This window comes from Vanellus vanellus (assembly GCF_965231255.1).
Source record: "Vanellus vanellus genome assembly, chromosome: 15".
NCBI lineage: Eukaryota > Metazoa > Chordata > Aves > Charadriiformes > Charadriidae > Vanellus > Vanellus vanellus.
The window spans coordinates 17,795,958-17,821,660 of NC_138920.1; the positions used below are offsets into that span (position 1 = coordinate 17,795,958).

A 25,703-nucleotide genomic window follows, 5' to 3' on the forward strand; every position below is an offset into this window, starting at 1 on the left:
ATATAGCCACATGCTATACTATACTGATTAAAAAAAACCCACACAGCACGTCCTTCTAATATAAAACATACATGGCATGAAATATTACCATTCTGATATTTTATGACCATGACAAAGGTTTAACAGGGCCTGGAAATAATATTGTATGAATCCATTCCCCATGACAATAGCTGTTACGGAATTGAGAAATGTTACCAACTTAACTCCAAAGCTCTGTGATGGAAAAGGTTATCTCTGTCCTCCTCTAATACACAGGAGGCCTTATAATGAAAACCAGACAAAGTATCCAATGTACTTCCACACAAGTATTTGTATTAAAAATGGGTACCGTATATGCTCATGTATAAGCCAAGAGACATACACTGAAATAGTAGCATTTCTCATCTGTAGAGTACTGATATTTAGAGCAGGATTTGCCTTAGCTACTCTAACTTGGTATCTTGTGGGGAGATTTTCTTTTGCAATAGGTCAAGGATTATCAAATGATTCTACCTGCTTGAAAACATACTTCCATGTCACAGTAGCCTCCTTATAAAGGAAGAACATACTCTGAAGTAACTGCCAAATTAAGCACTTGAACCAGGGATGGATGTTCAAAGTAATGACACCAAGAGGAAGGCAAACCCAAGCTGTAGGAGTAGATAAAATTCTGATAACAGGTTAGGGGCATTTACCAAGAAAAATGATTTAGTGGAATGACTGTCCTCATGCACCCATAGAGCCAAGAGGCTGTAGGTACCTGTCCTGCCGGTGTTTGGTGGCCAGAGCCCTGTGAAGTTCTTCAATGACTCTGCTGGGAGGTAAAGGCAGGTGGACGGCAGCGAGGTGAGGAGAACCGGTTGGCGTTGTTACCTGTCCTCTGACATGGGGATCTGAACTTTTCTGGCCAGAGGGATGGAAGAGGGCAGCTTGTCCTGAGATTTGGGAGGAACCAACAATAACATAATTCTTCAGGATGGTGGAAGGAGGAGATTTCATGGCTGGGTCATCTATTTCGCTTCCTGCTGTGAAAACACAAGGGGGTAAGAGGTTGTGCAACGTTTGTTTTGTTTTGTTTTGTTTTTTTCCACACAGAGGCTGTGCTGAAGTTAATTTGTTGTGTTGAACAGAGGAAAATGGTGATGTTTTGTTCTTGCTAGAAGGTAACTGGTTAAGCTGAGTAACTAACTGAATTCAAACAACTCATACTACGCAGATCCAGATCTTTCATCTAGAAAACGAGATGCCTCCCCCATTTCCCCTCTTTCCCACAGTATCAGATTCTCCTTTTTCCCAGCCCACCAACGTATTCTTGATTGCCAGTATGTTCCTCCTAACCACCGATGCCTTGTACTGCGGTGGCTTTCCAATCTAGCACTTTCTCTGCTGGACTCTGGCAGACTGTATTAAAATTTATGCACTGTGGTTCTCAGTCAGGACAGAATGTACCAGCATCATTATCTGCTCCTCTGTGATTGCTGCACAGCTTAGACCTCTGTCTTTAATATACCAGCTGAGGAAATGCCAAAATCATTATAATATGAGGGTAATGTTCGCATAAGAAAACTTGTCAAATGAAATCCAAATGAAAGATGAGCACTAAGAAGAGAAAGGAAGGGTGGGACAATCTAATCGTTTTTTACCCCCAGATGCAGATATTTTTTATGCCATGCAAGCATTTTCTTGGAAAATAGCCTTTGATTTCCCTAGCACCTGAGTCTAAAACACAGTGGGCATTTCCCTGGTGGTAAATTTTATAGGTTCAGACTCTTAAGACAACTGAACATCTGGCCTGAAAAAAGATGCTGATTAGTTTTTCTGCTCTGCAGTTCTCTTCCGCTTTCCGCTTTCCCTTATATCTCCATCCTAAGCCTCTGGCATATGGCGTTGTTTACACCAATAGCTCAGTCCGGTTGTAAAAAGGCAATCCAAGCTCTTCATACAGACGAGTATTTCTTTTCTCTTGTTGCCACCTAGTGTTTTAAACAGGAATTTAAACTGACACAGTTTGTACAGCTTTCATACAAACTTGTTTTCACAGATCATTTTTACTTTTTTCACTTCCTTTTGAGATAAATACTTCAGTTCATAGCAGAGAAAAACTCGGCTCAGGCCAGGAGCATCCTGGAATACCCATGTGAAAAGGACCCGGTTCCTATTAGCACGGTAACTTACTAGAAAACTGGAGAGGGTGAAAATAGGTTTGCTTATCAGCTTCGGTTATTAAATATTTCCTCTCAGACCCATCATCCTGCATGATGGTTACCAACTACACTGGTACATGCCTTTTCTTAAGTTCACCGCTGGAAATCTGGTACAGTTCCGTAAGGGTGGTGCTGAAAACAGAGCTGGGCATCTGGAGAGCAGAATTTCTGAGAGCATCGCAAAAGCACAAGTGGGAAGGAGAGCTCCTGTAGCCATAGCCAAAATCATACATGGAAATTTTTTTTGAGTGGCAACATTAAGCCTGGTCTCATTTTCACATTTCTCCTTCAGTGAGGAGAGTTACATCCATATGACAATCTTCTCTGTCATTCCAAGAAAGATCTAATTTATTATTTTCTTAATTTTTGGAAGGTATTTTTTCACATTTCTCTCCAATGAAACCCAGAACCATAACTGGCAGAGCTTCATTCATCTCTCTATGCATCCAGGTGACAGGGGTCAAGATAATCCGAAAGTTACACTATTTAAAATCTGAAAATGTCTGAAAGCATTAGGGCATTTCTTCAAGTGTCTAGGTGCCCAGTGAGCAATGTCTTGGCAATGAGACACCCTCCCACCCTGGAGCTCCTCCTGCGCTGATCAGGATGGTTGCTGTGGCCAGAAGACAGCCAACCCCTGCTAAGCAAATATGTCTTTTTGGCACTCAAGGGGATTTTGATTATGTGCTCCTCCGAAGACGCACAGAGGACATTTATGATTGATCATTTCCCATTAAATTATGGCCTGAGGGGATGAAAAAAACAACTCTTGAGCCACTTTATACTGCTGCACTGTGAGAGAGGGTGTCCGTGTTTTCTCAGAGGAAGATCCCTGCGTTCAGTTCAACCCTAAAGCAGGAAGGGAGGAGACTGTTATCTTTATACCAGCTTGTTCCTGGAACAGGTCAAAGGCCAATTCTGTCCTCATTGCAGCTTGGACCAATATTGGGAGTTTCCTTAGATCACACCTTATTTGTCCTAATGACAGCTGTTCTGTGAATAATCTTGCAAAGTGATGTCTTGGAACCTTGCCCTGTTCCCCCTCTCTTTGTGATTAATTGGTGCTTGGCTGATTCCTCATTCCTCTGCTAACAGCATCTCTAACATTGTTAAGGGGGAAAAATGAAGTACAAAAGAGCTTTTCAACCTCTTCATCTTCCTTTTCTTTCATAATTGCTCTTTGTTTCTCTCTCCCTGTACATTTGTATTCCCTTTCACTCATTGACAGTATTTGTTTAGTCTTAACTTCCCACTGCCTCCATGTCCACACAAAAATAAACAAATCAATCACTATTGATAAAGGGTCTATAGTTATTGGAGTAATTGAGAAAACTAAGAGTTGTTCTTTGTGGAAACTTTAGGTGAGAATGAAATAACAAACTCAAAGTATCTTGGATGTTAGGAAAACGCTTTGGTTAAGCAGCAAAATATCTAGACTCAAAAAGCTGTGAAGTACCTGGTGGAGCTGTAATCTTGTTCCCCTCTATGGGTCAGGTTTTCCAAATAGCCTATAGGTCACGCAGCGCATGGCCTGCTCATCAGTTGAGCAAAGTCAAAGGGGTGTCCTGGTTGTGTCTGTTCGTGCTGCACGGTGGAAGGGGCAGGCTAGAGCCGACTCCTTGCAGAGAATGTTGACGCAATCTGAACAGCAGCTCCCAAGAAGCATTATGATACCATTTTGAAGCCAGCTCCCACTTAAACTCTTCCAGCTCTTATGCATGGGCAAAATATGGACGTTTTCCAGGGAAAACAAATACTGGTAATTTTACTCAAAAAGACTGAAAACACCAATATTTTCTATGACCCCCAGTGGTCAGATCACAATGCCCCTCTGATATTTTGCTTCCTGGTGATTTTGAAAACCCTATTCTTTGCGCCAGTAGATGAGTGTGGATACAAATCAAGGCTGAGATAACGGCTGTCATTTAAAAGTCTAAATATCCAACTGGTCTGACATTTAGATGTCAGGACTTGATTCTAATTTGCAATAAGGCCCTTTTAACTGCTTTTACCATATGTAGGGGCCCTAAAATCAGAACAAATTAAAATCATATTCGCTTTAACACCCTTTCTGCAGTGCCAGAGTGTTGGAAAATGTAACAACATTGGCAATACATTAGAAAATCAGGCCCAGGGGAATTGCTCTTGAAACATTGAAGGAAGTCTGGCATGGAGGATTGCTTTGTCGGAGCCAGGTGTGTCACTTACGTGTGTTCTGTGTAACTACACCAGATTTCGTAGCTCTCGTTTAGACTTACCCTAGAGAGCAAACCCTTCAGATAGAAACCTCTACAGAATTTATGGACCTGAACCTGGTTTGGGCTGTTGTACTGTTATCCAGCAGAAGTCGAGGTAATGAAAACATTTAATTCTTCCTTGTGTTTTATGACAGATCAATATGAGCACCTGATTCAGCAGGTGTTTGCAGTTGGTTTGGTTTGTTTGACATGTGTTTAGTGCAATAGACTGGCAACAAATAATCCCCGGAGAGATTCAGATAAATATGTGAAGTACAAAGATCATTGCATTGTTATCGTGCAACCGGACCACTCAGTTTATGGAAATCATTAGCATTCTGTTCACTCAATATAACTAGCCTGATTCACAGAGGTTTGCAGCAACAGGCTTCAAAAGGGACGTAAGAAAAAAATTATATACAGTGCTGTGTAGGCGAACAACACATAAAGGATGGGAAAGCCTTTACTGACCAGTAATGACTGACCTGTTACGCTCTTTGTGATTTTGGAGATTGCCTTAGGTGGTGGAGCTGGGAGCAACGGAGGGCTGGGAAGCTGTGCTGGGTTTCTTTCCGTCTGTTTCTGGGGGGAATCTGTGGATTCAGATACAAGTAAGGCTTGTGGACTGTCTTCAGATGCTGGCAGGCTGGCATCTTCTAATTCTTCCGTGGGTGCTGAAGGTTTCTTGGCTAGTAGGAAGATGAGTAAAATTAATGGAACATGAATTTAATAATGATAGGCTAGGGGACAATGCCAGGAACATTCAGAAAAACAGAACACATGGCACACAGCTAGAAGCACTTCTTTTCCATAGTGAAAATAATTATTGTGTGAAATAGCCAACCAGCCAAGGCTGGTGAAGAATAAAATGTTTGAGGATATTGAAGAAATGTTAGTTTTGGTGTTCCTGAGAAAACTGCTGAATTCCCTTCCCTAAAGCCTTTTTCTGTTTTCTTTTTTTTTTTTTTTTTTTAATAAGGAAGACAGCAAAGCAAAGCAACTTTTGAGAATTGCAATGAATTTTCTTATAGCATGCAGCTGCAGCGGCACAGTTACTGAGTACTCGTCTGTGCTAGGAACACACAGCCAAAGGGCAAAGCGTATCAAACCCATAATATTACACGAAAGCTGACTTTCCAATTGTTTGTTGTACACATTTATTTTCACAATTTAATTTTTATCTTATTCAATACATGACTTCAAATTGCATGCCAAGTCTTCTCTTAGTGCACCTGACTCCAGAACTGCTGAGTCTTTCCAGAGGTTAAAGTTGATAGCCAAGAAAAGCCTGCCATAAAAAAGATTTGCCAGCGGACCTCAGAAACTAGTGTGGAACAGAGAATGGGTGAAGTATTTAAGAAAACCTTCAGTCACCAAAGCCTTAATTTGCGATGGTGCAGCAGTGCTCATTTCAGGATTGTCTCCTGAAAGATGGCAAAAGCACTTAGCTCTTAAAGTTATTGCAGGCTGAGTCACTGAGCAGTTCTTCAAATTGACCTGGCTGTGATGAGGGCACAGGGGAATAGATCCAGAAAGGCATGAAGCTGAGGCAGGACATAGGAGGAATTTCAGTGACGAAGTCTAAAATTAACATCCTTGAATACTGCCCAGATACCAGCTGACTCTAGCAGTGCTTAAACTCACACAGTGCCTTACTGTTTTTCACACTCTGTCACATGTCCTGATCTCTGCCTTGGCATACGTGGGGACCCACAGGGAGGCTTGAGCCTGACCCTGATCCAGGATGCCAGCCACAGCTAGGCTCTCTCCAAGCTGCATTTCCAGCCACTGCGGGCTCAGTAGTAGCCATGAGGGTTATTTTTCTATCCCTAGCAGGTGAAGCAGTCATCCAAATGGGGAGATCAGTGTTTCAGTATCTCCTCACCATGAGAGAAGTCCAAACTGCTTGGGCTGGATAAGTGGCAAATCCCACTCTTTTTAGCATTCTGGATTGTCTAAACAAAGTACCTTTCGCTCCAAACCATTCTAGGGCATCTCCTGAAAGCTCACACCAGTGAGCACCCACAGCTGCCACGTCACAAATCTTTTCTTGCCTTGGTTTTTTGTCTTGTTCAGAATACAAGTTCTCTGTATTAATAAACATTCAGCATCCTCGTGTTCCGAGTGCATGGGGAGGCACCAGAGCACTTAAGCAGTTGGAAACAATAGCATTGGCAAGATAACAGCATTCAATTTGTTGACAAACAGATTAATGAGTATGCCTAGAAGAGGAGGAATGAGTATTTATCATTCAAAAAAGACAGGAAAGTAGAATAAATATGCATCCCCAACAGGAATCCTTGTGAAATTTGGCTTGATAGGAAAGCCGTGGTATGTGATAGTTGCCTGAATTATATAAGGAAATAATTTTCTTTTAAATATACATCTAGGGAAATGCTTTGTTCCAGGCTGACATCACTTGGTATTTTTCTGCCTACTGCATAGAAGACAAAATGTTGAATACAGGAAGAGAAACTTTAAGTCACTAATGGGTTACATTACAGAAAGATCAAGAGCTTCAGTAAGTGTTAGTAGCTCGATAGGAAAATTAGTTAGATTTCAGTGCATTCTCCTGGGTATAGCAATACTTTCTTCTGGCAGTAACTTTACTGAAATCAGTAGACCTCCCCATGACATGAAGTGCTGTTTGGCATGCACGCAGAGTAGTAGCTGTAGTGGGACCTTTCCTATAAGAAGGTGGATCCAAAACACACTCATCCTCAAACACATCTTTTTGTTTCTGAACTCCATCTTGTTCAGAGGGTGGTATCACAAAAACAAACTGGCGTTGTGCGCTGCTATCTAAAGAATGTCCGTTTTACATTCCCTGCAAAAAACAGTTTGCGTCTTTTTTTTTCTGGTTGTTTCTGGTAACAACAGCACATGTCAGTCTCACCTCTGTGCCCGGCAAGATCATGGAGCAGATCCTCCTGGGAACTCTGCTAAAGCACATGGAAAATAAGGAGGTGGTTGGTGGCTGCCAGCATGGCTTCACTAAGGGCAAATCATGACTTGGTGGCCTTCTACAATGGTGTTACAGTGTTGGTGGATAAGGGGAGAGCAACGGACGTCATCTACCTGGACTTGTGCAAAGTAGTTGACACTGTTCTGCACAACATCCTTGTCTTTAAATTGGAGAGTCAGGGATTTCACCGATGGACCACTCAGTGGATAAGGAACTGGCTGTACGCTCGCACTCAAAGAGTTGCAGTCAATGGCTCCATGTCCAAGTGGCGAGCAGTGACAAGGGGTGTTCCTCAGGGGTCAGTACTGGGACCAGCGCTGTTCAACATCTGTGTTGGTGACATGGATGGTGGGATTCAGTGCACCCTCAGCAAGTTTGCCAATGACACCAAGCTGTGTGGAGCAGTCGACACGCTGGAGGTGAGTGATTCCATCCAGAGGCACCAGGACAAGCTCAAGAAGTGGGCCCATGTGAACCTCATGAGGTTCAACAAGGCCAAGTGCAAGGTCCTGCATGTAGGCCGGGCAATCCCAAGCACAAATCCAGGCTAGGCAAGGCATGGATTGAGAACAGCCCTGAGGAGAAGGACTTGGGGGTGTTGGCTGATGAAAAGCTCAACGTGAGCCGGCAATGTGCGCTTACAGCCCAGAAGGCCAACCACATCCTGGGCTGCATCAAAAGAAGTGTGGCCAGCAGGGCAAGGGAGGGGGTTCTGCCCCTCTATTCTGCTCTTGTGAGACCCCACCTGGAATATTGCATCCAGCTCTGGAGCCCCCAACATAGGTAAGACACAGACCTGTTGGAGCAGGTCCAGAGGAGGGCCACGAAGGTGATCAGAGGGCTGGAACACCTCTCCTGTGAAGACAGACTGAGAAAGTTGGGGTTGTTCAGCCTGAAGAAGAGAAGGTTCCGGGGAGACCTTATAGCAGCCTTCCAGTATCTGAAGAGCACCTACAGGAAAGCTGGAGAGGGACCTTTTACAATGGCATGTAGTGACAGGACAAGGGGGAATGGGTTCAAACTGGAAGAGGGGAGATTTATATTAGATATTAGGAAGAATTTTTTCACTCTGAGGGTGGTGAGACACTGGAACAAGTTGCCCAGGGAAGTTGTGGAGGCCCCATCCCTGGAGGTGTTCAAGGCCAGGTTGGACAGGGCTTTGAGCAACCTGGTCTATTGGGAGGTGTCACTGCCCATGGCAGGGGTTTGGAACTATATGATCTTCAAGGTCCTTTCCAACCCAAACCATTCTATGATTCTATGTTTGACTTGGTCTGAAGGCAGACCTGAGTTTTGAGTACACAAACCTATTAACACATTTCATACTGCAGAGTGAATATTATCCTGCTGAAAATATTCCAAGTGCTCAGCACTAGACTCCTTGCCAGAGTAGATAATTATTCATGGAGTGCCACTTGTCAAAATGCCATCTTGCTACTAGGTAGAAATCCTCCCCTTGGGACCACCCCCAAGCCCATTGGCTAGGTTAGGTGGGAAAAACTGCCCTCTTTCTGCCTAGGCTGTTCTTTTGCTGTGTATTAACCAAACATGAAGTCTACAAATATTTCCTTTTGTTTCCTCCTCTTCCCCTCCCTTGCCTTCATCCCACATCCTCAGGATAAAATATGACATTGGGTATAAAGCAAATATATTCATTTTGTTTCTAGCTGGTCAAATATTCATATGACTTTGTGGAAAGACACCTACTGCACTGGGCCCGATTAAGCCCAAGGACAAATGTTATAATAATCTCAACATTATAATAAACTTAGCAATACACACGGACAATTTTGAAGAGCTTTCCCACCCAATGAATTTGTTAAGGCAGACTCACTAGAGACAGGAATTCTAAAATGCAGAGATGAGGATAAATTAGCATGGAAAGACTAGATCGACAGTAATTATTTTAAAAGACAGAGGCCACTGATGAAGGAGGTAGCAAGATTTCCAACAAATACAAGTGGAGTCTTGGTAGACCAGGGAAACAAGAGAAGGTAATCCCACTGTTATGTTTTGGAACCTGGAAAAAATGACACCTCAAAAAATGGAGGAAAAGAAATACAGAAAAGAGGAAAGGTTGTGCCAGGCGAGACAATAAAACAAACTAGGATTAGAGCGAGAAACATAAGAAATTGGGATGATTTTGAAAGCCCCAATACGCAATTTTGAATGCAGTGTAAGGTACATTTTAAATCATGGTACTAGGTTTTGCAAAGCCGTAAGGTTAAATACATGATACGTTATTAGTGCCATCTTTCTAGGATAGCCTGTCCCAATGACAAGAATTAGAAGTTCACAGAGAAATTTCCTTAGCGATATGGAACGAAACGCTCTAGAAAAGAGTATTATTGCTAATAATAGCAATGCCTGAAGGATTGCCATTACTGAAACTTGGTGGGACAAATCCTATGACGGGAGTGTGGCTATCAATGGCTACAGGCTCTTCAGAAGGGACAGGCAAGGAAGGAGGGGCAGAGGCGTTGCCCATCAAGAAATGGACAGAGTATGAAGAGTTGTCTCGGAAGAATAGCCGTGAGCAGGCTGAAAGCTTATGGGTGAGAATGAGAGACGGAGGCAACGAAGGCAGCCTTGTGGTTGGTGTCTACTGCAGGCCACCTGATCAAGCAGAGCCTAGTGATGAAGCCTTCTTACTCCAGCTACAGGAGGCATCGCGCTCACAGGCTTTTGTCCTGCTGGGGAACTATAACCACCCCAACATGTGCTGGAAAAGTAGCATGGCAAGCTGTAGCCAATCCAGGAGATTCCTGGAATGCATTGAGGGTAACTTCCTAAGCCAAATAATAGACAGCCCTACCAGAGGGGGTGCAATACTGGACCTGTTGGTCACCAACACAAGGGCGCTAATCAGTGACATCAAGATTGGAGGCAGCCTGGGCTGCAGTGATCATGCACTGGTGGAGTTTGCAGTCCTGAGGGATAGGGGCAGGTGAAGAGTAAAGTCAGGACTCTGAATTTTAGGAAAGCAAAATTCCAGCTCTTCAACGAGTCTGTCAATAGGACTCCCTGGGAAACTGCCCTCAGGGACAAGGGAGCAGAACAGAGCTGGCAGATCTTTTAGGACACTTTCCATAGAGCGCAAGAGCTCTCAGTCCCCAGGAGTAACAAATCAGGAAAGGAAGGCAAGAGACTGGCATGGTTGAGTCGAGAGCTGCTGGTCAAACTAAAGGGCAAGAAGGAAATGCACAAGCAGTGGAAGCAGGGACAGGTATCCTGGGAAGAGTATAGGGACACTGCCCGCGTGTGTAGGGATGGGGTTAGGAAGGCCAAGGCACAGCTGGAGCTGAACTTGGCAAGTGATGCAAAGAATAATAATAAGGGCTTCTACAGGTATGTCAGCTGGAAAAGGAAGGTCAAATAAAAAGTACTACCTCTGATGAGCACGACCGGCAAATTGGTAACAACAGACGAGGAGAAGACTGAGGGACTGAGCAACTTTTTCGCCTCAGTCTTCACTGGCAACTTCTCTCCTCACACCTCTCCAGTGGATGGACAGCAAGGCAGGGACTGGTGGAGCAAAGTCCCTCCCACAGTAAGGGAAGATCAGGTTCGTGACCACCTGAGGAACTTGAAGATATGTAAATCTATGGGACCTGACGAGATGCACCCCAGAGTCCTGAGGGAATTGGCTGATGTAGTTGCCAAGTGACTCTCCCTGATATTTGAAGTCATGGCAGTCCCTGGTGAATGGAAAAAGGGAAACATTGCACCCATTTTTAAAAAGGGTAAAAAGGAGGACCCCAAGAACTACTGACCTGTCAGCCTCACCTCTGTGCCTGGGAAGATCATGGAACAGATCCTCCTAGAAGCTATGCTAAGGCACATGGAGGACAGGGAGACGATTCAAGACAGCCAGCATGGCTTCACCATGGTCCTGCCTGACCAGCCTCGTGGCCTTCTATGATGGAGTGACTTTATCAGTGGACAAGGGAAGAGCTACGGATGTCATCTATCTGGATTTTTCTAAGGTCTTTGACACAGTCCCCCACAACTTCTTTCTTACTAAATTGCAGAGATATGGATTTGATGGGTGAATTGTTTGGTGGATGAGGAATTGGTTGGATGGTCACATTCAGAGGGTAGCGGTCAACAGCTCAATGTCCAGATGGAGATCAGTGACAAGTGGTGTCCCTTAGAGGTTTGTACTGTGACCAGTACTGTTTAATAGCTTCATCAATGACATAGACAGTGGGATTGACTGCACCCTCAGCAACTTTGCAGATGACACGAAGCTGAGTGGTGCAGTTGACATGTCTGAGGGATGGGATACCACCCAGAGGGACCTGGACAAGCTCAAGTGGGCCTGTGTGAACCTCATGAGGCTCAACAAGCCTGAATGCAGGGGTTTGCACCTGGGTCAGGGCAACCCCCAGTATCAATACAGGCTGGAGGATGAAGGGATTGAGAGCAGCCCTGAGGAGAAAGACTTGGGGGTACTGGTGGATGAAAAGCTGGATGTCAGCTGACAATGTATGCTTGCAGCCCAGAAAGCCAACCGCATCCTGGGCTGCATCAAAAGAAGCATGGCCAGCAGGGCAAGGGAGGGGATTCTGCCCCTCTATTACACTCTCATGAGACCCCACCTGGAGTACTGCATCCAGCTCTGGGGCCCTCAGCACAGGAAAGACATGGACCTGTTGGAGCTTGTCCAGAGGAGGTCACGAAGATGATCAGAGGGCTGGAGCAGCTCTCCTATGAGGACAGGCTGGGAGAGTTGGGGTTGTTCAGGCTGGAGATGAGAAGGCTCCAGGGAGACCTTACTGCGGCCTTCCAGTACTTAAAGGGAAAGATGGGGACAAACTTTTTATCCGGGCCTGTTACGATAGGACAAGGGGTAATGGCTTTAAATTAAACGAGGGGAGTTTTTTGGACTACATATAAGGATGAAATGTTTTACGCTGAGGGTGGTGAGACACTGGCCCAGGTTGCCCAGAGAGGCGGTGGGTGTCCCATCCCTGGAAATGTTCAAGGCCAGGTTGGACGGGGCTCTGAGCAACCTGATCTAGTTGAAGATGTCCCTGCCCATGGCAGGGGGGTTGAACTAGATGGCCTTTAAAGGTCTCTTCCAACCCAAATGATTCTATGATTTTGGTCAAGATTTTACTCTGGTTGTTCTAAGAACAAGGAGATGAATGGTTTTTGCCTCAATTAATTTTTAGGGTGATACAAAAACAAACACAGATATAAATGATAGAGTTTGAAGGGAAGAAAACAGCATTAACGGTTGTATTAATAGAAGCTGTCTCTGTCCAATTGTCTATTTTGTCTCTATTTTAAGAGAGGCAAAATCTTTAGAAGTCCCCCTACAATCCTTTGGGATATTTTGTGATGGAATAACACATGTAGTTGAAATGAAGAAGGTGATCGAAAGGTGTTGCTAAGCTTACAAAAAAATCCTTGTGATAAGCAAACATGACAAGAGGTACTTTTTGGGAGACAGAAGAGTTCCTGTCGTCAAAGCAATTAAGAGTGGAGAGGAGCTAGAAATGGGCCAGATGAGCAGTATTATATAAAAGCAAAACAGAGAAAGGGAACAAAATTGCATGAGTCATGGGAATGGAAAGGACAGGAGGAAAAGGAAGTGGGAAAGGCTAAAGCAAAGAAATGGAAAACCCTTCAGAGAATGATTTCCATTCTGAAGTCCTGAAGCAGGGTGAGGGCAGAAACAGGCAGCACTGCTCAGCAAACCGCAGCAGGCAGGGGTGGGCTCGGTGAGAGTGGCTGGGATTGGGACCCCAGAGAAAGCAGAGCACGAAGGTGTGGGATGGAGAGCAGAAGGCAACCAGGGCAGCCAAGCCAAGCTTTGTGTAGTCCCTCAGTTTGGTAGCAGTCTCAAAAATCATTTTTTAAGTACTGATTGCTAACCTAGTATGGGCTGAGCTGAACAAGGTGCTCTGACCCTTTAATGCACAGACATATTTGACACCTTATAAAACAGCTCAGCAGAAATATTTTTTTAACATTTTGTAATTTTTTGAAAACATTTTATATCCCATACCTGCATCTTCTTTCAGCTCATTCAAATGCAGCTCCTCACCAAGCGAGGTCACATTCATTGTGGCTATGGTACTCTCTTGCTGCACCTCTTCTGAGGCAAGTGCCTGGCACACAGGAGCTGGAGGGTCACTCTGCATTGCTCTCGTGGCATCGTCACCAGTGCAGGCTTTGCCTTCGATATCTGAAAAACCAAATCATTTAATCTTAACTAAACCGCGAACGGTGAGAGCTGAAACTCCCTGCCATCCTCTTGAGAAGTCTCGAGGCTGCTAGCGCTCAGGGGACTGAGATTTTTCTTAGAGCAGCACCTGATTTCTAACAGTGCTGAGCATCCGCAATGCAAAACTTGTGGAGACCAGCCCGTCTGGATACTAATATCCCCTGTATTCTCAACGAGGCCCCTTTTTCTGTGGGCATCCAGCAGCCTGGGCACACGGCCGTTGTGCAGGTACAGGACGGCCACTGCACGCTGGAAGCACCTGCTCTGTGGGTGATGAGCACAACCATGGGAGATCGGAGGTCTCTGGGAGGAGGCAATTCCTTGCACGAGCAGAGCCCATAGTGCAGCATGTGCACAGGTTGGTCTGACATGTCTGAGCTGTGTCCAGCTCCGTGCAGGACACGCTGCCGGCCGGCCGCCCCAGCAGCGATGCCAGAGCCTTACCGAAGACAAGGCTGCTAATATTCCCTACCAAGCTGTAGGTTTTCAGCATAGTCTTAGTTACTCAGCTTTGAAAAGTGTAGCCTGTATGACTGAGCTGATCAGAAATTCAAATCCCTCTTCATGCAGACCCAGAAACTGCTCCCTTTGCTTACTCTGAAGGATTTTTGTGCAGTGATCCCTGCAGCTGTACGCATCTCGATGACTGAAGCTTTTCTAGTATTCTCCTATTCAGGCAAGAGTCCTCAGAATACAAACTATCCTTTTACATCATGACTCTCAGAATTTACAAGATCTACACCACTGCTGCAAACTAATGCAATTACTTCCCGCTCTAGCCAGCGCTCCGTGCTGACGGACATGTCTGCTTCCACCCTTACCTCCTGACTTGTATTTCTTGGCCCTAGACACTCCTTCCTGGAAGCTCCCGACAGGGCTGGGTCTTCTTGCAATGATATCACGACAAGTTTCTTGAGCATTGATTTTAAAATAGCTAGCATTCACAGCTACTCCTTTTTAATACTATTTGGACAATCTGCAGAGTAATTTATTGTGCTTTTGGGTAAGGGTATCAGATTTTGGCCCAGAGATGCTGCGGAAGGGATGCAGTATTTTTGTACGCTGAGCTCACTCAGTCTGCCTCATAATCACGTTTGGTGAAAAGTTACTGTTCTTAAAATAGCCCCTGCAGTAGCACAGTTGCTATGATACAGGGAAGGGGAGGGGGAAAAAGTTCATTGCCTACATTTCAGCTCATTGTGAAGGCAGCCTATACATAATCATCAGTGTATTACCAGCTGCCTGCATTGTTTGACAGGCAGCCCTTATCTCTCAGGGCTGTACGTACAGCTACATCTGATCAGTGTTGTGCTCACAATGGGGAGAAATAGCGGGGGAAGCTCCCTAAGTGTTTTCAGGGTAACTCTGCTTCGCACATTCCTCACACCCTTCGGAAGGGAAAGCTGCAGAATAGCTGTGCCACAACGGAACTGCAGTCAGAGACGTGAGTCCCTTCAGATCCCGGACGCTGGAAAGTGTAATGACTAATGAAGTCATGACGAGCAGAAGAGAGCCCTGTTGAAGAATTTCTGTTGAGGAGCGTCTGAGAGTCACAACAGTGATGTTCCTGGTCGGAAACGATCAGCTCGTGCTTAGATCAAAGTGGATGTGCTGCTTTGATTGGTACTGGGTCCCAACACCTTATTTCAGAGATAGTTTGGGGACAGGAGAAAGCACAGACCTTAGATCCACTGGGAAGGAAAGCAGCAGAGAGTGCTGGGCATTGCAAAGTAATCAGAAGAAGCAGAGCTGTAGCTTAGTTGGGAATGGGTCCCACGGTATGCCAGACCCTGCCAGACCCCGTAACCCCTTACGGGGTGCACGGTGGCTCCCTGGAGTGAAGCTGCATTTCAGGTTTGGGAGTTTTCAAGGGGCAGGTCTGCATTTGCCCTGTGCAAGCAGAGCTGGGGAGGAGAGGAGGGAGGACAGACGGGGCCCAGGCGGTGCAACTGCGCAGCGTGTTGGGCCAGCTGGGTTTTGGGGTTGTGTGAGGAGACAGGGTGACATAACCTGTTAGGATGACTCATCACCAAAGCAAGGACGCTGCAGTGTCACCCTGGGCTGCTCACAGATTGATGCAGACTCTGCGCTAGCTTTGTGGGTTGCTCTGAGCCAGCCTAGTTCAGAATGCCGCTCGACAGACCCTGTGCTACGGAACCCGAGTGTGACACAGCTATTGTAAATGCATGAAGCAGAGCTGGAGATTTCTCAGACTAGAGCTTCATCCCAGTTTGGGCTATTTATGAAAGTGAGTAGGAATCAGGTCCGTGGAAGTGGAGAAGAGCCTGATGAAATAGAGGGATTTTAGGATTTACTGTAGTCCTTTAGCATAGTATTGCTGCTTTGGCAATCGCAACTTGCTGCATAAACGGGGACTCAGCCTTGAAACTGCTGCCGCTTCAGCTCAGTCCAAGTAGAGCACTAATCAGTTACTGAGAATTATTTGGGTCAATTTTTTATTCCAGTTAATAAGCTGCTTCTCCTAATAATATACTAAAATAACCCTGGAGATTCACAACACTCTGGAAAGAAAAATAACTTGCAGGTGGCTGCGGTGTCCTTCAACTGACTCTTAGCCATTCTCTCCTTTCTGGGCCACAGGGTGGTACTGAAAACTTGTTTGATGTGTACAGGAGCTGTATGCAACTTTATTCCAGATGGGTAAGCAGTCTGTTTGCAGCTGCCTTTTTGAGAGCACAGCTTGTCATGCCTTCTTACTGGACTATATGTATTTGTTTAAACTATTTTAATTTTGTTAAAATGATCTTGCAACTTAGCATCACCTGTTTCGCTCCCAGCCAGTTCTTTCTGCATTCAAGAGGTTTATTGATTCATTATTATTACCTTTTAATGTGCTCTACACAAGTTTTATTTTACTGTGCTTTGGCAAAGCTCTAGATACCCATATCTTCAAATTCATAGCTTATGGGAAACTTCCATACTCCTAATAGAAATGGGGTGTGTTTTTTTATCCCATAGTGTTAACAGGGCAACCAATTATCTAGAATTATGAGAGACACAAAGACTTCAATGGACAGAATTAAAAATGAGCTCTCTAAAAACTTCCATTTTAGAATAAACTGACAGTTTGATAGGGTTTTTTTTTAACTTGAACATAAATCTCATATTAAAAGATATCCAATAAAATAATATGAATATAGCTTTACTGCAATGACAAAAAAAAATCTGTTTAAAATGCTCTTTTTCTGACTCTTCAGTTGCTCGGTTACACTCCAGCATAGCATCACTGAGTATTGTCCCACAGGCTATTTATAGGCATGGCATTTGTTTTATACAAAGAAACTCAATTATTAGTTTCAAAGAACATAATTTCTATCTATCAGATTGGTCAAACTCAAAAGGCCGATCTTTCTTCATGACAGTACTTTCTGCTGTAAAGTTTTCAAAGTAAAGATGGATTTATTTTTTTTATCTCTGTTTAGGTGGAAATGGCAGTTGGGATGTTGTCCATAACATTGGGAGTTCACTGGATCTTGCAGAATAGTCACCCAGATGTCTGTCTTCCTTGAGCATCTGTCAGGGCTTTTACAGAACCAGTCCTTTGTGCATGTTTCCGACACTTTATCATCTTTCATTCAATGAATTCTGCTGAACCTGGTTTGTACTCAGAAAAGCTTTAAAATGACACTACCGAATGCTTCCCTTTTCCATGTGAATGAAAAACAGGCAGAATGGTAATATGTTTTGTCACAAACTTGGTTTACCAGCAAGCCAGCTGAAAACATCAGATTAGTATCATTTTATGAGATTTGGATTCATGGGTTGTACATGCTAGCTGAACGCATCTGTATGTTTAAGTTTATATTTATCCCAGCTTTAGCGGACTTTCTTGGCAGTAGGATTTAGCTTGATTTAAAGCAATTGCATAAAACATACGTACCAGCTTAGACTTGTACCATGTATAAATCAAGTGAAGGTGGAGTTGCATTCAAGATGGTAAAACATCAAAAATTAAACTGCATGGATTGATTGCAGCAGGGAAGAATTTGAAGACAGATGTGCTTAGTGCAGATACTGGATTTTCCTCTCTGTTTGGATTAAAGGTTTTCCTTTTTATTAATTTGATTGTTAGGTTTCTTCTTTTGCAATTGTTTCCTCGTGTCCTGAAAAAGACTCTGAGAAAAAGGATGCAGAACTTTTACTTACCTTGTTCCATCATCTCCAGAAGGCCTTTCTTAATGAGCTCATCCCGACCTTGTCGTGCTGTCATCTTCTTTTCCAGCACTGCATGAAGTAGTAACATAACACAGCACCAGTTAACAACAGAACATTCATATAATGGAGTGAGAAAGATGCAATGTGGAAAATCCCCACTAGTCTCAACTGCTATGTGCTTGGAAAGAACTGCAAGGATGTTGTTCTGGGGAGCATGGACTGGTCAGCCTGTTTCCGTGTTTTCCTTTGTTAAAAGAGCTGTAAAATCACCCGCATGTAGAGTCAAGATTTATGATCCAACCTACTGTCTGATCTCACTGAGTGCAGAGTAACGGGGATATTGGAGCCTTCATGTTGTTTAATATGGCGCGTTAGAGCTGCCTCAGGAAGCGGTGTCCTTTACTGTGACACTCCACAGGATATCAGGGCAAGTGCAGGGAATCGCTCCATCCTATCTTAGGAAAAGGCGAGTGAGTTTGTCTCCTTATTGATCTCCTGGGACATCCCTGGAGACTAGCGAGAGCGTGCAGTGCTGTGTGCTGGGCTCCTTTCCCGCAGAGACAGCTGCTTCAGGGAAAGCATTTTACATGCTGGAGCTCCCTCCTGTCACTTTTCATAATGTTGCTGTGACCTACATAATCTTCACCCCAAATAAAAGGGTTGATGATAAATGTAGGCTGTTTTGGAGACGGGACAGACCATGAAAAGCAGTCTGTGTCGAGGTTTGTCTTCACTCTTGTATTTTGACCTTTGCTTCTAAATATACTATATGGTATTATATAGGAAGTCAGCCTATATGGGCTCTTTCTAGCCTTAAACATTATTAATCTGTAACAAGCTGAAACCTCTGAACTAGGTTTCGATCAGGTCGCCATTAACATTTCCTATGTAAGCAAATTTGGCCCAAGCCAAGCTTTGCTCTGTGCAGCATCAATCTCGTGTTCTCATCCTACCTGCAGATGTCTGCTTTAGCTTCTCGTTTTTCTTTTTCCGCCACTTCCATGGTTTGAAGATCCTGCCCAGTGTCGCCAGTTTGCTGTTCCTCCTCACTGGCGGAGTTCGAATCCCTGAGACCAAGTAGTCAGAACGCATTGCAGGGGACTGCTCCATCTCATCTGAGAGGGGAAGAGAGAGGAAAGCCAGCTGTTAGCCAAAACGCCTCAGCATAGACTTAAAAGGGGAGGCAAATGGAGGCTGACCAGCTAACACGCATTCCGTCCAGTCACCGAGATAAGCAAGGTTTCTTTTTGAAAGAAAGCCCCTGCATTGCTGGAGCCGGCGGCCAGGCGGAGGGATGCCAGTCAGAGGGCGTACAACCTCCCTGTGCCAGCCCGGTGCTCCTACCAGCGGCTCTCCTGACTCCGGTCTTGCACAGTACCTGTTTGGATGCCAAATATTTCAGTATCTGCACTGCTGCCGTGCCTCACGGATTAATCAGGGCTATTAGGCCCATAGAGGGGAGGATGTGCTGAATTTGTACACCCTATGCTTATTCCATCGCTTTCCTACCTTTGTCCGTGCCTGGGACTCACCAAGGTAATGGTGTTACTCTCCCTCCCAAGGGCTGTGTGTAACTGCATTACAGCCTTCTGAAACGCAGAGAGCTGAGAGCTCCCGATAGCTTTCATAGGAGCAGTAGAAATTTAACACATCTGTAAATTGTAAATCAGGCCCATGCGGCGTCCAGTTAATCACGTAAATGTAATGTTCATTTAGAAAAATTTAGACCTTTATGAAAAGCTGAGAGGAAGTGTGAGAAAGCTCAGGTCCCTTGTGAATTCCCAGCTTCCAGTCCTGTTCTCAGGCCACGGGATATTGCTGCCTTTTAAATGAACTCTTTTCACATAAGCTAACACAGAACACACTGACTTGTGTGAGCTAATACAAATCTTTTATATAAGAATAATTCGTTTGATATGTGCTATGTAAGTAAAATCTTAGAACTATCGTGCAAATTTATTCCTTGGAGCTAAGGGGAAAATTCTTTCCCTTTTGTCCAGCCAAGCCACAGGAATTCAGAGATAATGCTTCAGCTGGAAAAGCAATTTAGGTATTTTTAATATTTTGTCTTGAAAATACGCTATAAGTTTTGCTTATAGACAAGTCTTGCACAAAACAATACATACTGGCTATTCACAGTCCTGTGCTAGCCAGTACCACGGAAGAAAGTAGCACAGTTCCATAAATGGGGTTATTGATGTCTTCACTGAGATTTGTATTTGAGCACCAACACAGTGATTGTTAAAAGAAAGCTGCCATCAGTCGTCAGACATGTTACATGAATAAAAACTGAATGGCAAGTTGTATTTTTTTTCAACAATCAGTTATGATTTAAATGAGCAATGTGGAGCTATGAACATATGTATGTTTCCAAGTAATTTTTCTCTGGAACAACATTTATCATAAATTGCTTTATGACTGCAAGATAAAAACTAAACAGCATCTTCTAGGCTTTGTTTTTAAGTTAACAGGGTGAAAATGCTTAAATCACAGCATGGAGGTGGGGATTTCCAAGTAAACAGGAAACAATTTTTGGAAGATTATTAAACACAGCAGGGGAATGAACACATTCCTCCTCTTCCATTTAATTTTGAAAATACTGGTAATAGAGATGAATCATTCAGTGAAGACAAACTAAAAGCTTGGCCATGTGAACTATCAGAACAGAGAAAAGGCTGTAACGATTCCCGCCCCCCCCCGCATCGTGTATGCCCAGTGAATTTCTCTTTCTATGTACTGAATTTAGAGCACCTTTTGTCTCATTCCACGGAGTTTATCTTGGTGTTTAACTTAGAAGAGATTTAAATTGTATGTAAAAATATATTTTTGCCTTTGAAAGAATGGTGTCTACCCAAGGTGATATTTACCATTTACAGTTTGGAGGTCAGTATTGAGTGGAGAGCAGCAACTAGCAAGGAGCCTAGCGCAGAAGGAGGGCAGTAGCCTGCAGACCACAGCTGGAGTGCCCAGATCATGCTCCTTTCCTAACTGCGCATTCAAAAATGAGAAGTATCGCAGAAATAAGTTTTGAAGAAGTAGAGCTGCTCTTGATTACAGAGATGGCAATGAGAATGGAAAATGGCAGAGTAGGCCTGCTATTAATTTGCTGTTGCGATTACTTTAAAGCTGCAATAGAAGCCTCAGGAAATACCATTTGGCCATTTCTTGTGACATCCTGCAAGTGGGAATGGAAACGTTCACAAAATTAGCTCATCTCAAAAGAGCTGTAGATCAGACCGTTGTCCCTAGAAGCTCCAGTGGAGTAGGACAGCCTCAGCTCAGCCGCCCCTGGTCCTTGCTTGTGAGACTGCGCTGCTGCTCAAGCACTTCCGACCATTCCAGGAATTGCCAAAGCATGTAAGTGAAGATTAAATAAAGAGCCGATTTAAAGCGTTACCTTGGCAAGTTCCTGATCCTACTGCATTTCATTCAGGATATAGGTGTCTGCAAAGTGGTTTAGGCATCATCCACGTTTTGTTTATCAATGGTAGCATGAGATGATTTTACCTTTTTTGCCTGATAGCAGGGGATGTAGACAGAACCGGGAAGTCATTCAAACCCACACCTGTGTGTCTCTAGCAATGCTTATTGTCCCAGATATTCCTCTAAGAAAGGGAATGGGGAGATATTGCAAAGGCACTAAGAATTCCCTAAGTGCCCGGTAGCGATCAGTGCTGCTGCAGTTCCTACCAGCCCTGTCAACTGGGTTTCTTCCAGCCCCTTCTGCCCTCTTGGGTGTGGAAATGTAAGGATTTTATGCCTTAGACTTTGGTTACAGATTAAATACAGCTAGAAATCAAATGTCAAAGGAGGAATAGTAGCTAAAACAAATGTTTTCGTGGGCTTTTTAACTTTATTAATGTTTCTCATATGGTACAGACAGTTCTTAAGCAAATGGTTTTATCACCTGGTACATTCTCAGCATATGCAGTTCCTACACTGTGCATTTGGAGAGATGGACACAAATAAAAATAGATAGAGACACAGTAAGACAGATGTCCTGAAGTCATAAATAACAAGGAAATGGTCTCACTGGCAGTAAGAATCCCAAGAAAGCCCTTGGAGCTCCCGATTTCCAGTCAGTTCATTTTTTTCTTGGTTGTGGGTTGGCTGCTTGGGAGAGAAGAAGTTGACAGCACAAAAAGCAGTTCCCACATACGGCAATGAGTACTGAAGGAGAAGGCACGCCTAAAGAGCAGCCAGCTCCTGCAGCCAACAAGCATCCAGCACTTGCCAACCCTCCAACCACTCTGTGAAATATTCAGCACATTTTTTTAATCTGCAGTCAATATTTTAATTATGCTAACTGTTCTGTGGAATAATGCAGTTATTTCTCCCAGAGCCTCGTAGCCTGGGGCCAGGCCATGCAATTACATAGAGGATGTCTGCAGAATGTAAACAGCCAAAAGCCAAATCAAGGCTCTCCAAATCAGCAGGGAGAATAGAGCAGCTGAGCAACAGCTTAACCAGCTGTGTAACGTAGAAGGATGAGGGACAGTGGTTATATGGGGTCAAGCAAGCACCAGCTTAACCCACAGCACGGCAGCCTGACCCTACCCGACACAGGGAGGCCAGGCTCTGCTTGGCCACTGCTGCTGAGACAGACCAACTGGTCCCACGCTGTCCCACAAGGAGACAGTCGTCAGCCCTGTGGGGCCAGAAGATATTGCTCTGACCGAAGCTTGTTGACTGTTTATATTGAAATTACTTTCAAGTCCCCGCTGTACCCTATTGCCGGCAAAGGCTTCTGTGCTGGTGCTCCAGATCCAAACCAAACTCCTCATATATCACACAGTTGTCATCTGCTCTGCGTGTGTCAAATGGGTGGAGATGAATGTGGCTGTGCTGCTGCTGCTGCTGCTGGGGACGTGCTGCTTACGGTGCTAGCCGGGGTAACTTCTAGAGCTCCCAGTGGTGGTCGAGAGTATGAATGGTTCCATGTCTGAGACGTCTCAAATCAGATGAGGGGAGAGGTTCTGAACAGACGGGTGTTACTCTGCGGTACTGCTCTGGGCTGCAGAATAAACCAGGCAACAGAGAGGAAGGAAACAAACCATAATATTCATTACATTTGGCTGCAGGGTCTGACCCCTCAGAAAGTCTGAGCACCTGCAGCTTCTGTTTACATCAGCAGCAGTCGTGGTTGATCAGCGTTTCTGCAAAATGCCCCACTGCTTTCTTCTTTAAAATATTGTGGCGACTACTTTTCCCATTAGTCCCTTCTCTATAGGAATTGTGCACGGATCGCACAGTTTGGCTGTACACTGAAGCCTTCCCATTTGCAGATGTCAAGCCCTGACTCTATCCCATCCAGCCTCCCACAGAAGCGGGGCAGATTTGCTGGGAGTACGGTGAAGTTTGTGTCCTGGATGTGTGACGGAAGAGTGCCTTACGCCTCCCCATAGCCTTCACTTACACAGCACGTGTTTGGTGCCGAGGCAGTCATGTCTGGGTGATAATGGTGTTGCGAGACCGAGCATTGGGTTGGGTCTATCTTCTCGCGGTTTCCATGATAAGCCAAAGAGTCTGTAGCTTGGTGCCTGGGTTGCTGATGATAGCAACTGCAGGCTGCGCTCCGCAGGCTGCTGTGTGGCACTCGGGAACATCAGGAACGCAGAGCCGAGTTACACTGACCTTGCCATGGAGAGAAGCTGTGAGAGACATGGGATGCTCTCTCGTGAATATGCAAACTGCAGCAAGAAGTTTATGGGAGGATGAAGGATGCTGAATTTTAATGTGCTGGGAGTTTTGGTAACTTAAATTCATGGTAATGGAAGTTGTGCCTTGCTAAATCCTCTGTGTACACTGTGAGGAGAAGGACCACTGAAAAATCTGCAACCTGCAGGCAGTTTAAAAATAACACAGCAGACAAGAGCTGCAGGCAAATCTGTAAGGCAGGCGTGCTCTGTTTTCTGATGAATTGGTTTGTAATGCAGCTCTGCATGCTCTCCCCTTTATTGTCATTGCATCTGTCTCTGCAACTCAGATACAGAGTTAAAAAAGGAAAAAAGGCTCCCTTTGGCCCACTCCAGAGGGTAGAGATGGTGAGTGGAATCAAAATTACCTTTTCGGCTTTTGGTAGAGAGGTGCCTTTACCACTACTAACTTTCAGTGCTGCCTAGAATTAGTGTCAGGAGGATGTCACAGGGAGAGCTGAACTTTTAAAGGGTTCATGGCTACTACTGCTCAGTCCCGAATCACGCAAGCCAGACATGTGCGAGGTCAGTCAAGAGATGGCACTTCTCTGCAAAGGCTCTATACAGAGGGTACTTTTTATCTAGTGAGAGAAACCTGCAGGGGAAAGCAGGCGGAAAGGTTGTCTTGGGTTTAGGGTAAGGACTATCCTGAGCTTTAGGAAAGAGAATCAGCAGCAGGAACAAACCCCTTTTCCCTTAGTTTAGCATCCTAAAGGAGGAAGAACTGATCACAATGATTGAATCTGCAGGACAGGGGCAAATTGTTTGTGTCTGGGAGCCTTTGAACACTTCTGTTATGTTCCAGAGAAGCATAATTCAAACTGAAGAGCTTTTTTATTGTACTGGTTAGAGGTTTCCTGTGATGGAGCTCTTCCTTCTTCTAAAAATGTTTTCTGTCACCTGCATTTCTGCAGACGTGCTCTCTTTCTTGACTGTCTTTGAAAGAAAACTGCAGTGGAATGTTCCAGTTTGAAGTTTCTGTTTCAGTTTTTGAACATATAGTATTTTGATTTTTCCAATTTTGAATGACTGTGAGAAACTAAAATTAGAAATGAGAAAAAAAGCTTTTTATTAACCTGAAATTTATTTAATTTTTGAAGGACTTTTTATTTGAAGCTGTGAATGTTTCAATATTGTTTTGGGTTGGTTTGGAAAAATTTACGCAGAATCCTTTGTAAAACAAAAAACCTAGTTCCTAACAGTTTACTTATTTAGAAAAGGCAAAGTACCTGTAGTGCATTATTGAATGTAATCATTAGCTAATTTTGGCTGTACAGCTGCTGATGTGACACAGGTTGTTGCTCTGACATATCATATTGGTTACACCAGAAAAATACTGAAACAAAGTAAGGAAAATTATAGGACTGAGGCGCACATTCGGTCATTTACCTATCCAAATTTTAAGGTTTCATATGGTCAACAGTGTAGGTAAAAATGGCTTGAATTCTTATCTGTTCGCAAAATTGTAATCCTTTACCTTCATGATTTCCCGCCGTAGATTCCGTCTCACCCAATAGTTTAATCTCACAAGGAAGCAGATGGATAGTGGGCCAGGTTCATCACGTGATAACTACATCAGTCATGGAATTACCTTGGGGGGAAAATCTGGCACAGTAAATTTGTGCAGACTTCAGACTCATTGAGATACATGAAGGCAGGGTGAAAATAATAAGACAAATGGGAGAATGACAAAGAGGAACGGAGTCCTTTGTGAGCACCTATCCAAACCAGCTCTGGGTTCAGCTTCCACTGAGTACAGGCTGTTCTTGGGCAGTAGCACCTTTCTTTTAGCCAGGTGGTGTGAATCCTGATTAGGTTTTTATACTTCCCTGCACGAAAACGCAGGTTATTGTGCTTTCCTTTCTACCTTTCGTGTGGTCTCCAGAGTATGAGCTTCCATTTTCGCTTCACGCTCAAATGTTCGTCATGTATCCTTGTTCTATAATTTCCACTGCTCTTTAGTACGTTAAATTACGATTTAACATCTTTCTTTAATTGAAGGAGGAAAAAAACCCCAAAGCATAATTTGTGGGTGGTAGGAGGGGGCTGTGCTTGCCAGGGAAGTTTATTTCCATTCTGTCATGCTGAGCCTCCCTTCAAAGTATTTGGATTTTAAAACCTGCTTTAGCTGAAATGAACAGGGAAACAGATTATACTTATCAAAGGAAAGAGAGCAGGAAAGTGGCAACTCCAGCTAAATCTCTTAGATAA

The 25,703-nt window shown here is 44.2% G+C and overlaps 1 protein-coding gene across 1 annotated transcript in view; it reads right to left on the reverse strand.

Moving 5' to 3' along the window:
* PHACTR3 (phosphatase and actin regulator 3) overlaps positions 1–25,703 on the reverse strand; it is a gene marked incomplete at both ends in the record, with an annotated part of 115,304 nt that overhangs the window by 34,945 nt on the left and 54,656 nt on the right. Inside the window, 5 exons of the mRNA XM_082490929.1 lie at positions 740–1,004; positions 4,906–5,109; positions 13,402–13,581; positions 17,788–17,865; positions 18,750–18,911. Of these exons, the coding sequence (XP_082347055.1) occupies positions 740–1,004; positions 4,906–5,109; positions 13,402–13,581; positions 17,788–17,865; positions 18,750–18,911 (889 nt within the window). The remainder of the gene's footprint in view (positions 1–739; positions 1,005–4,905; positions 5,110–13,401; positions 13,582–17,787; positions 17,866–18,749; positions 18,912–25,703) is intronic.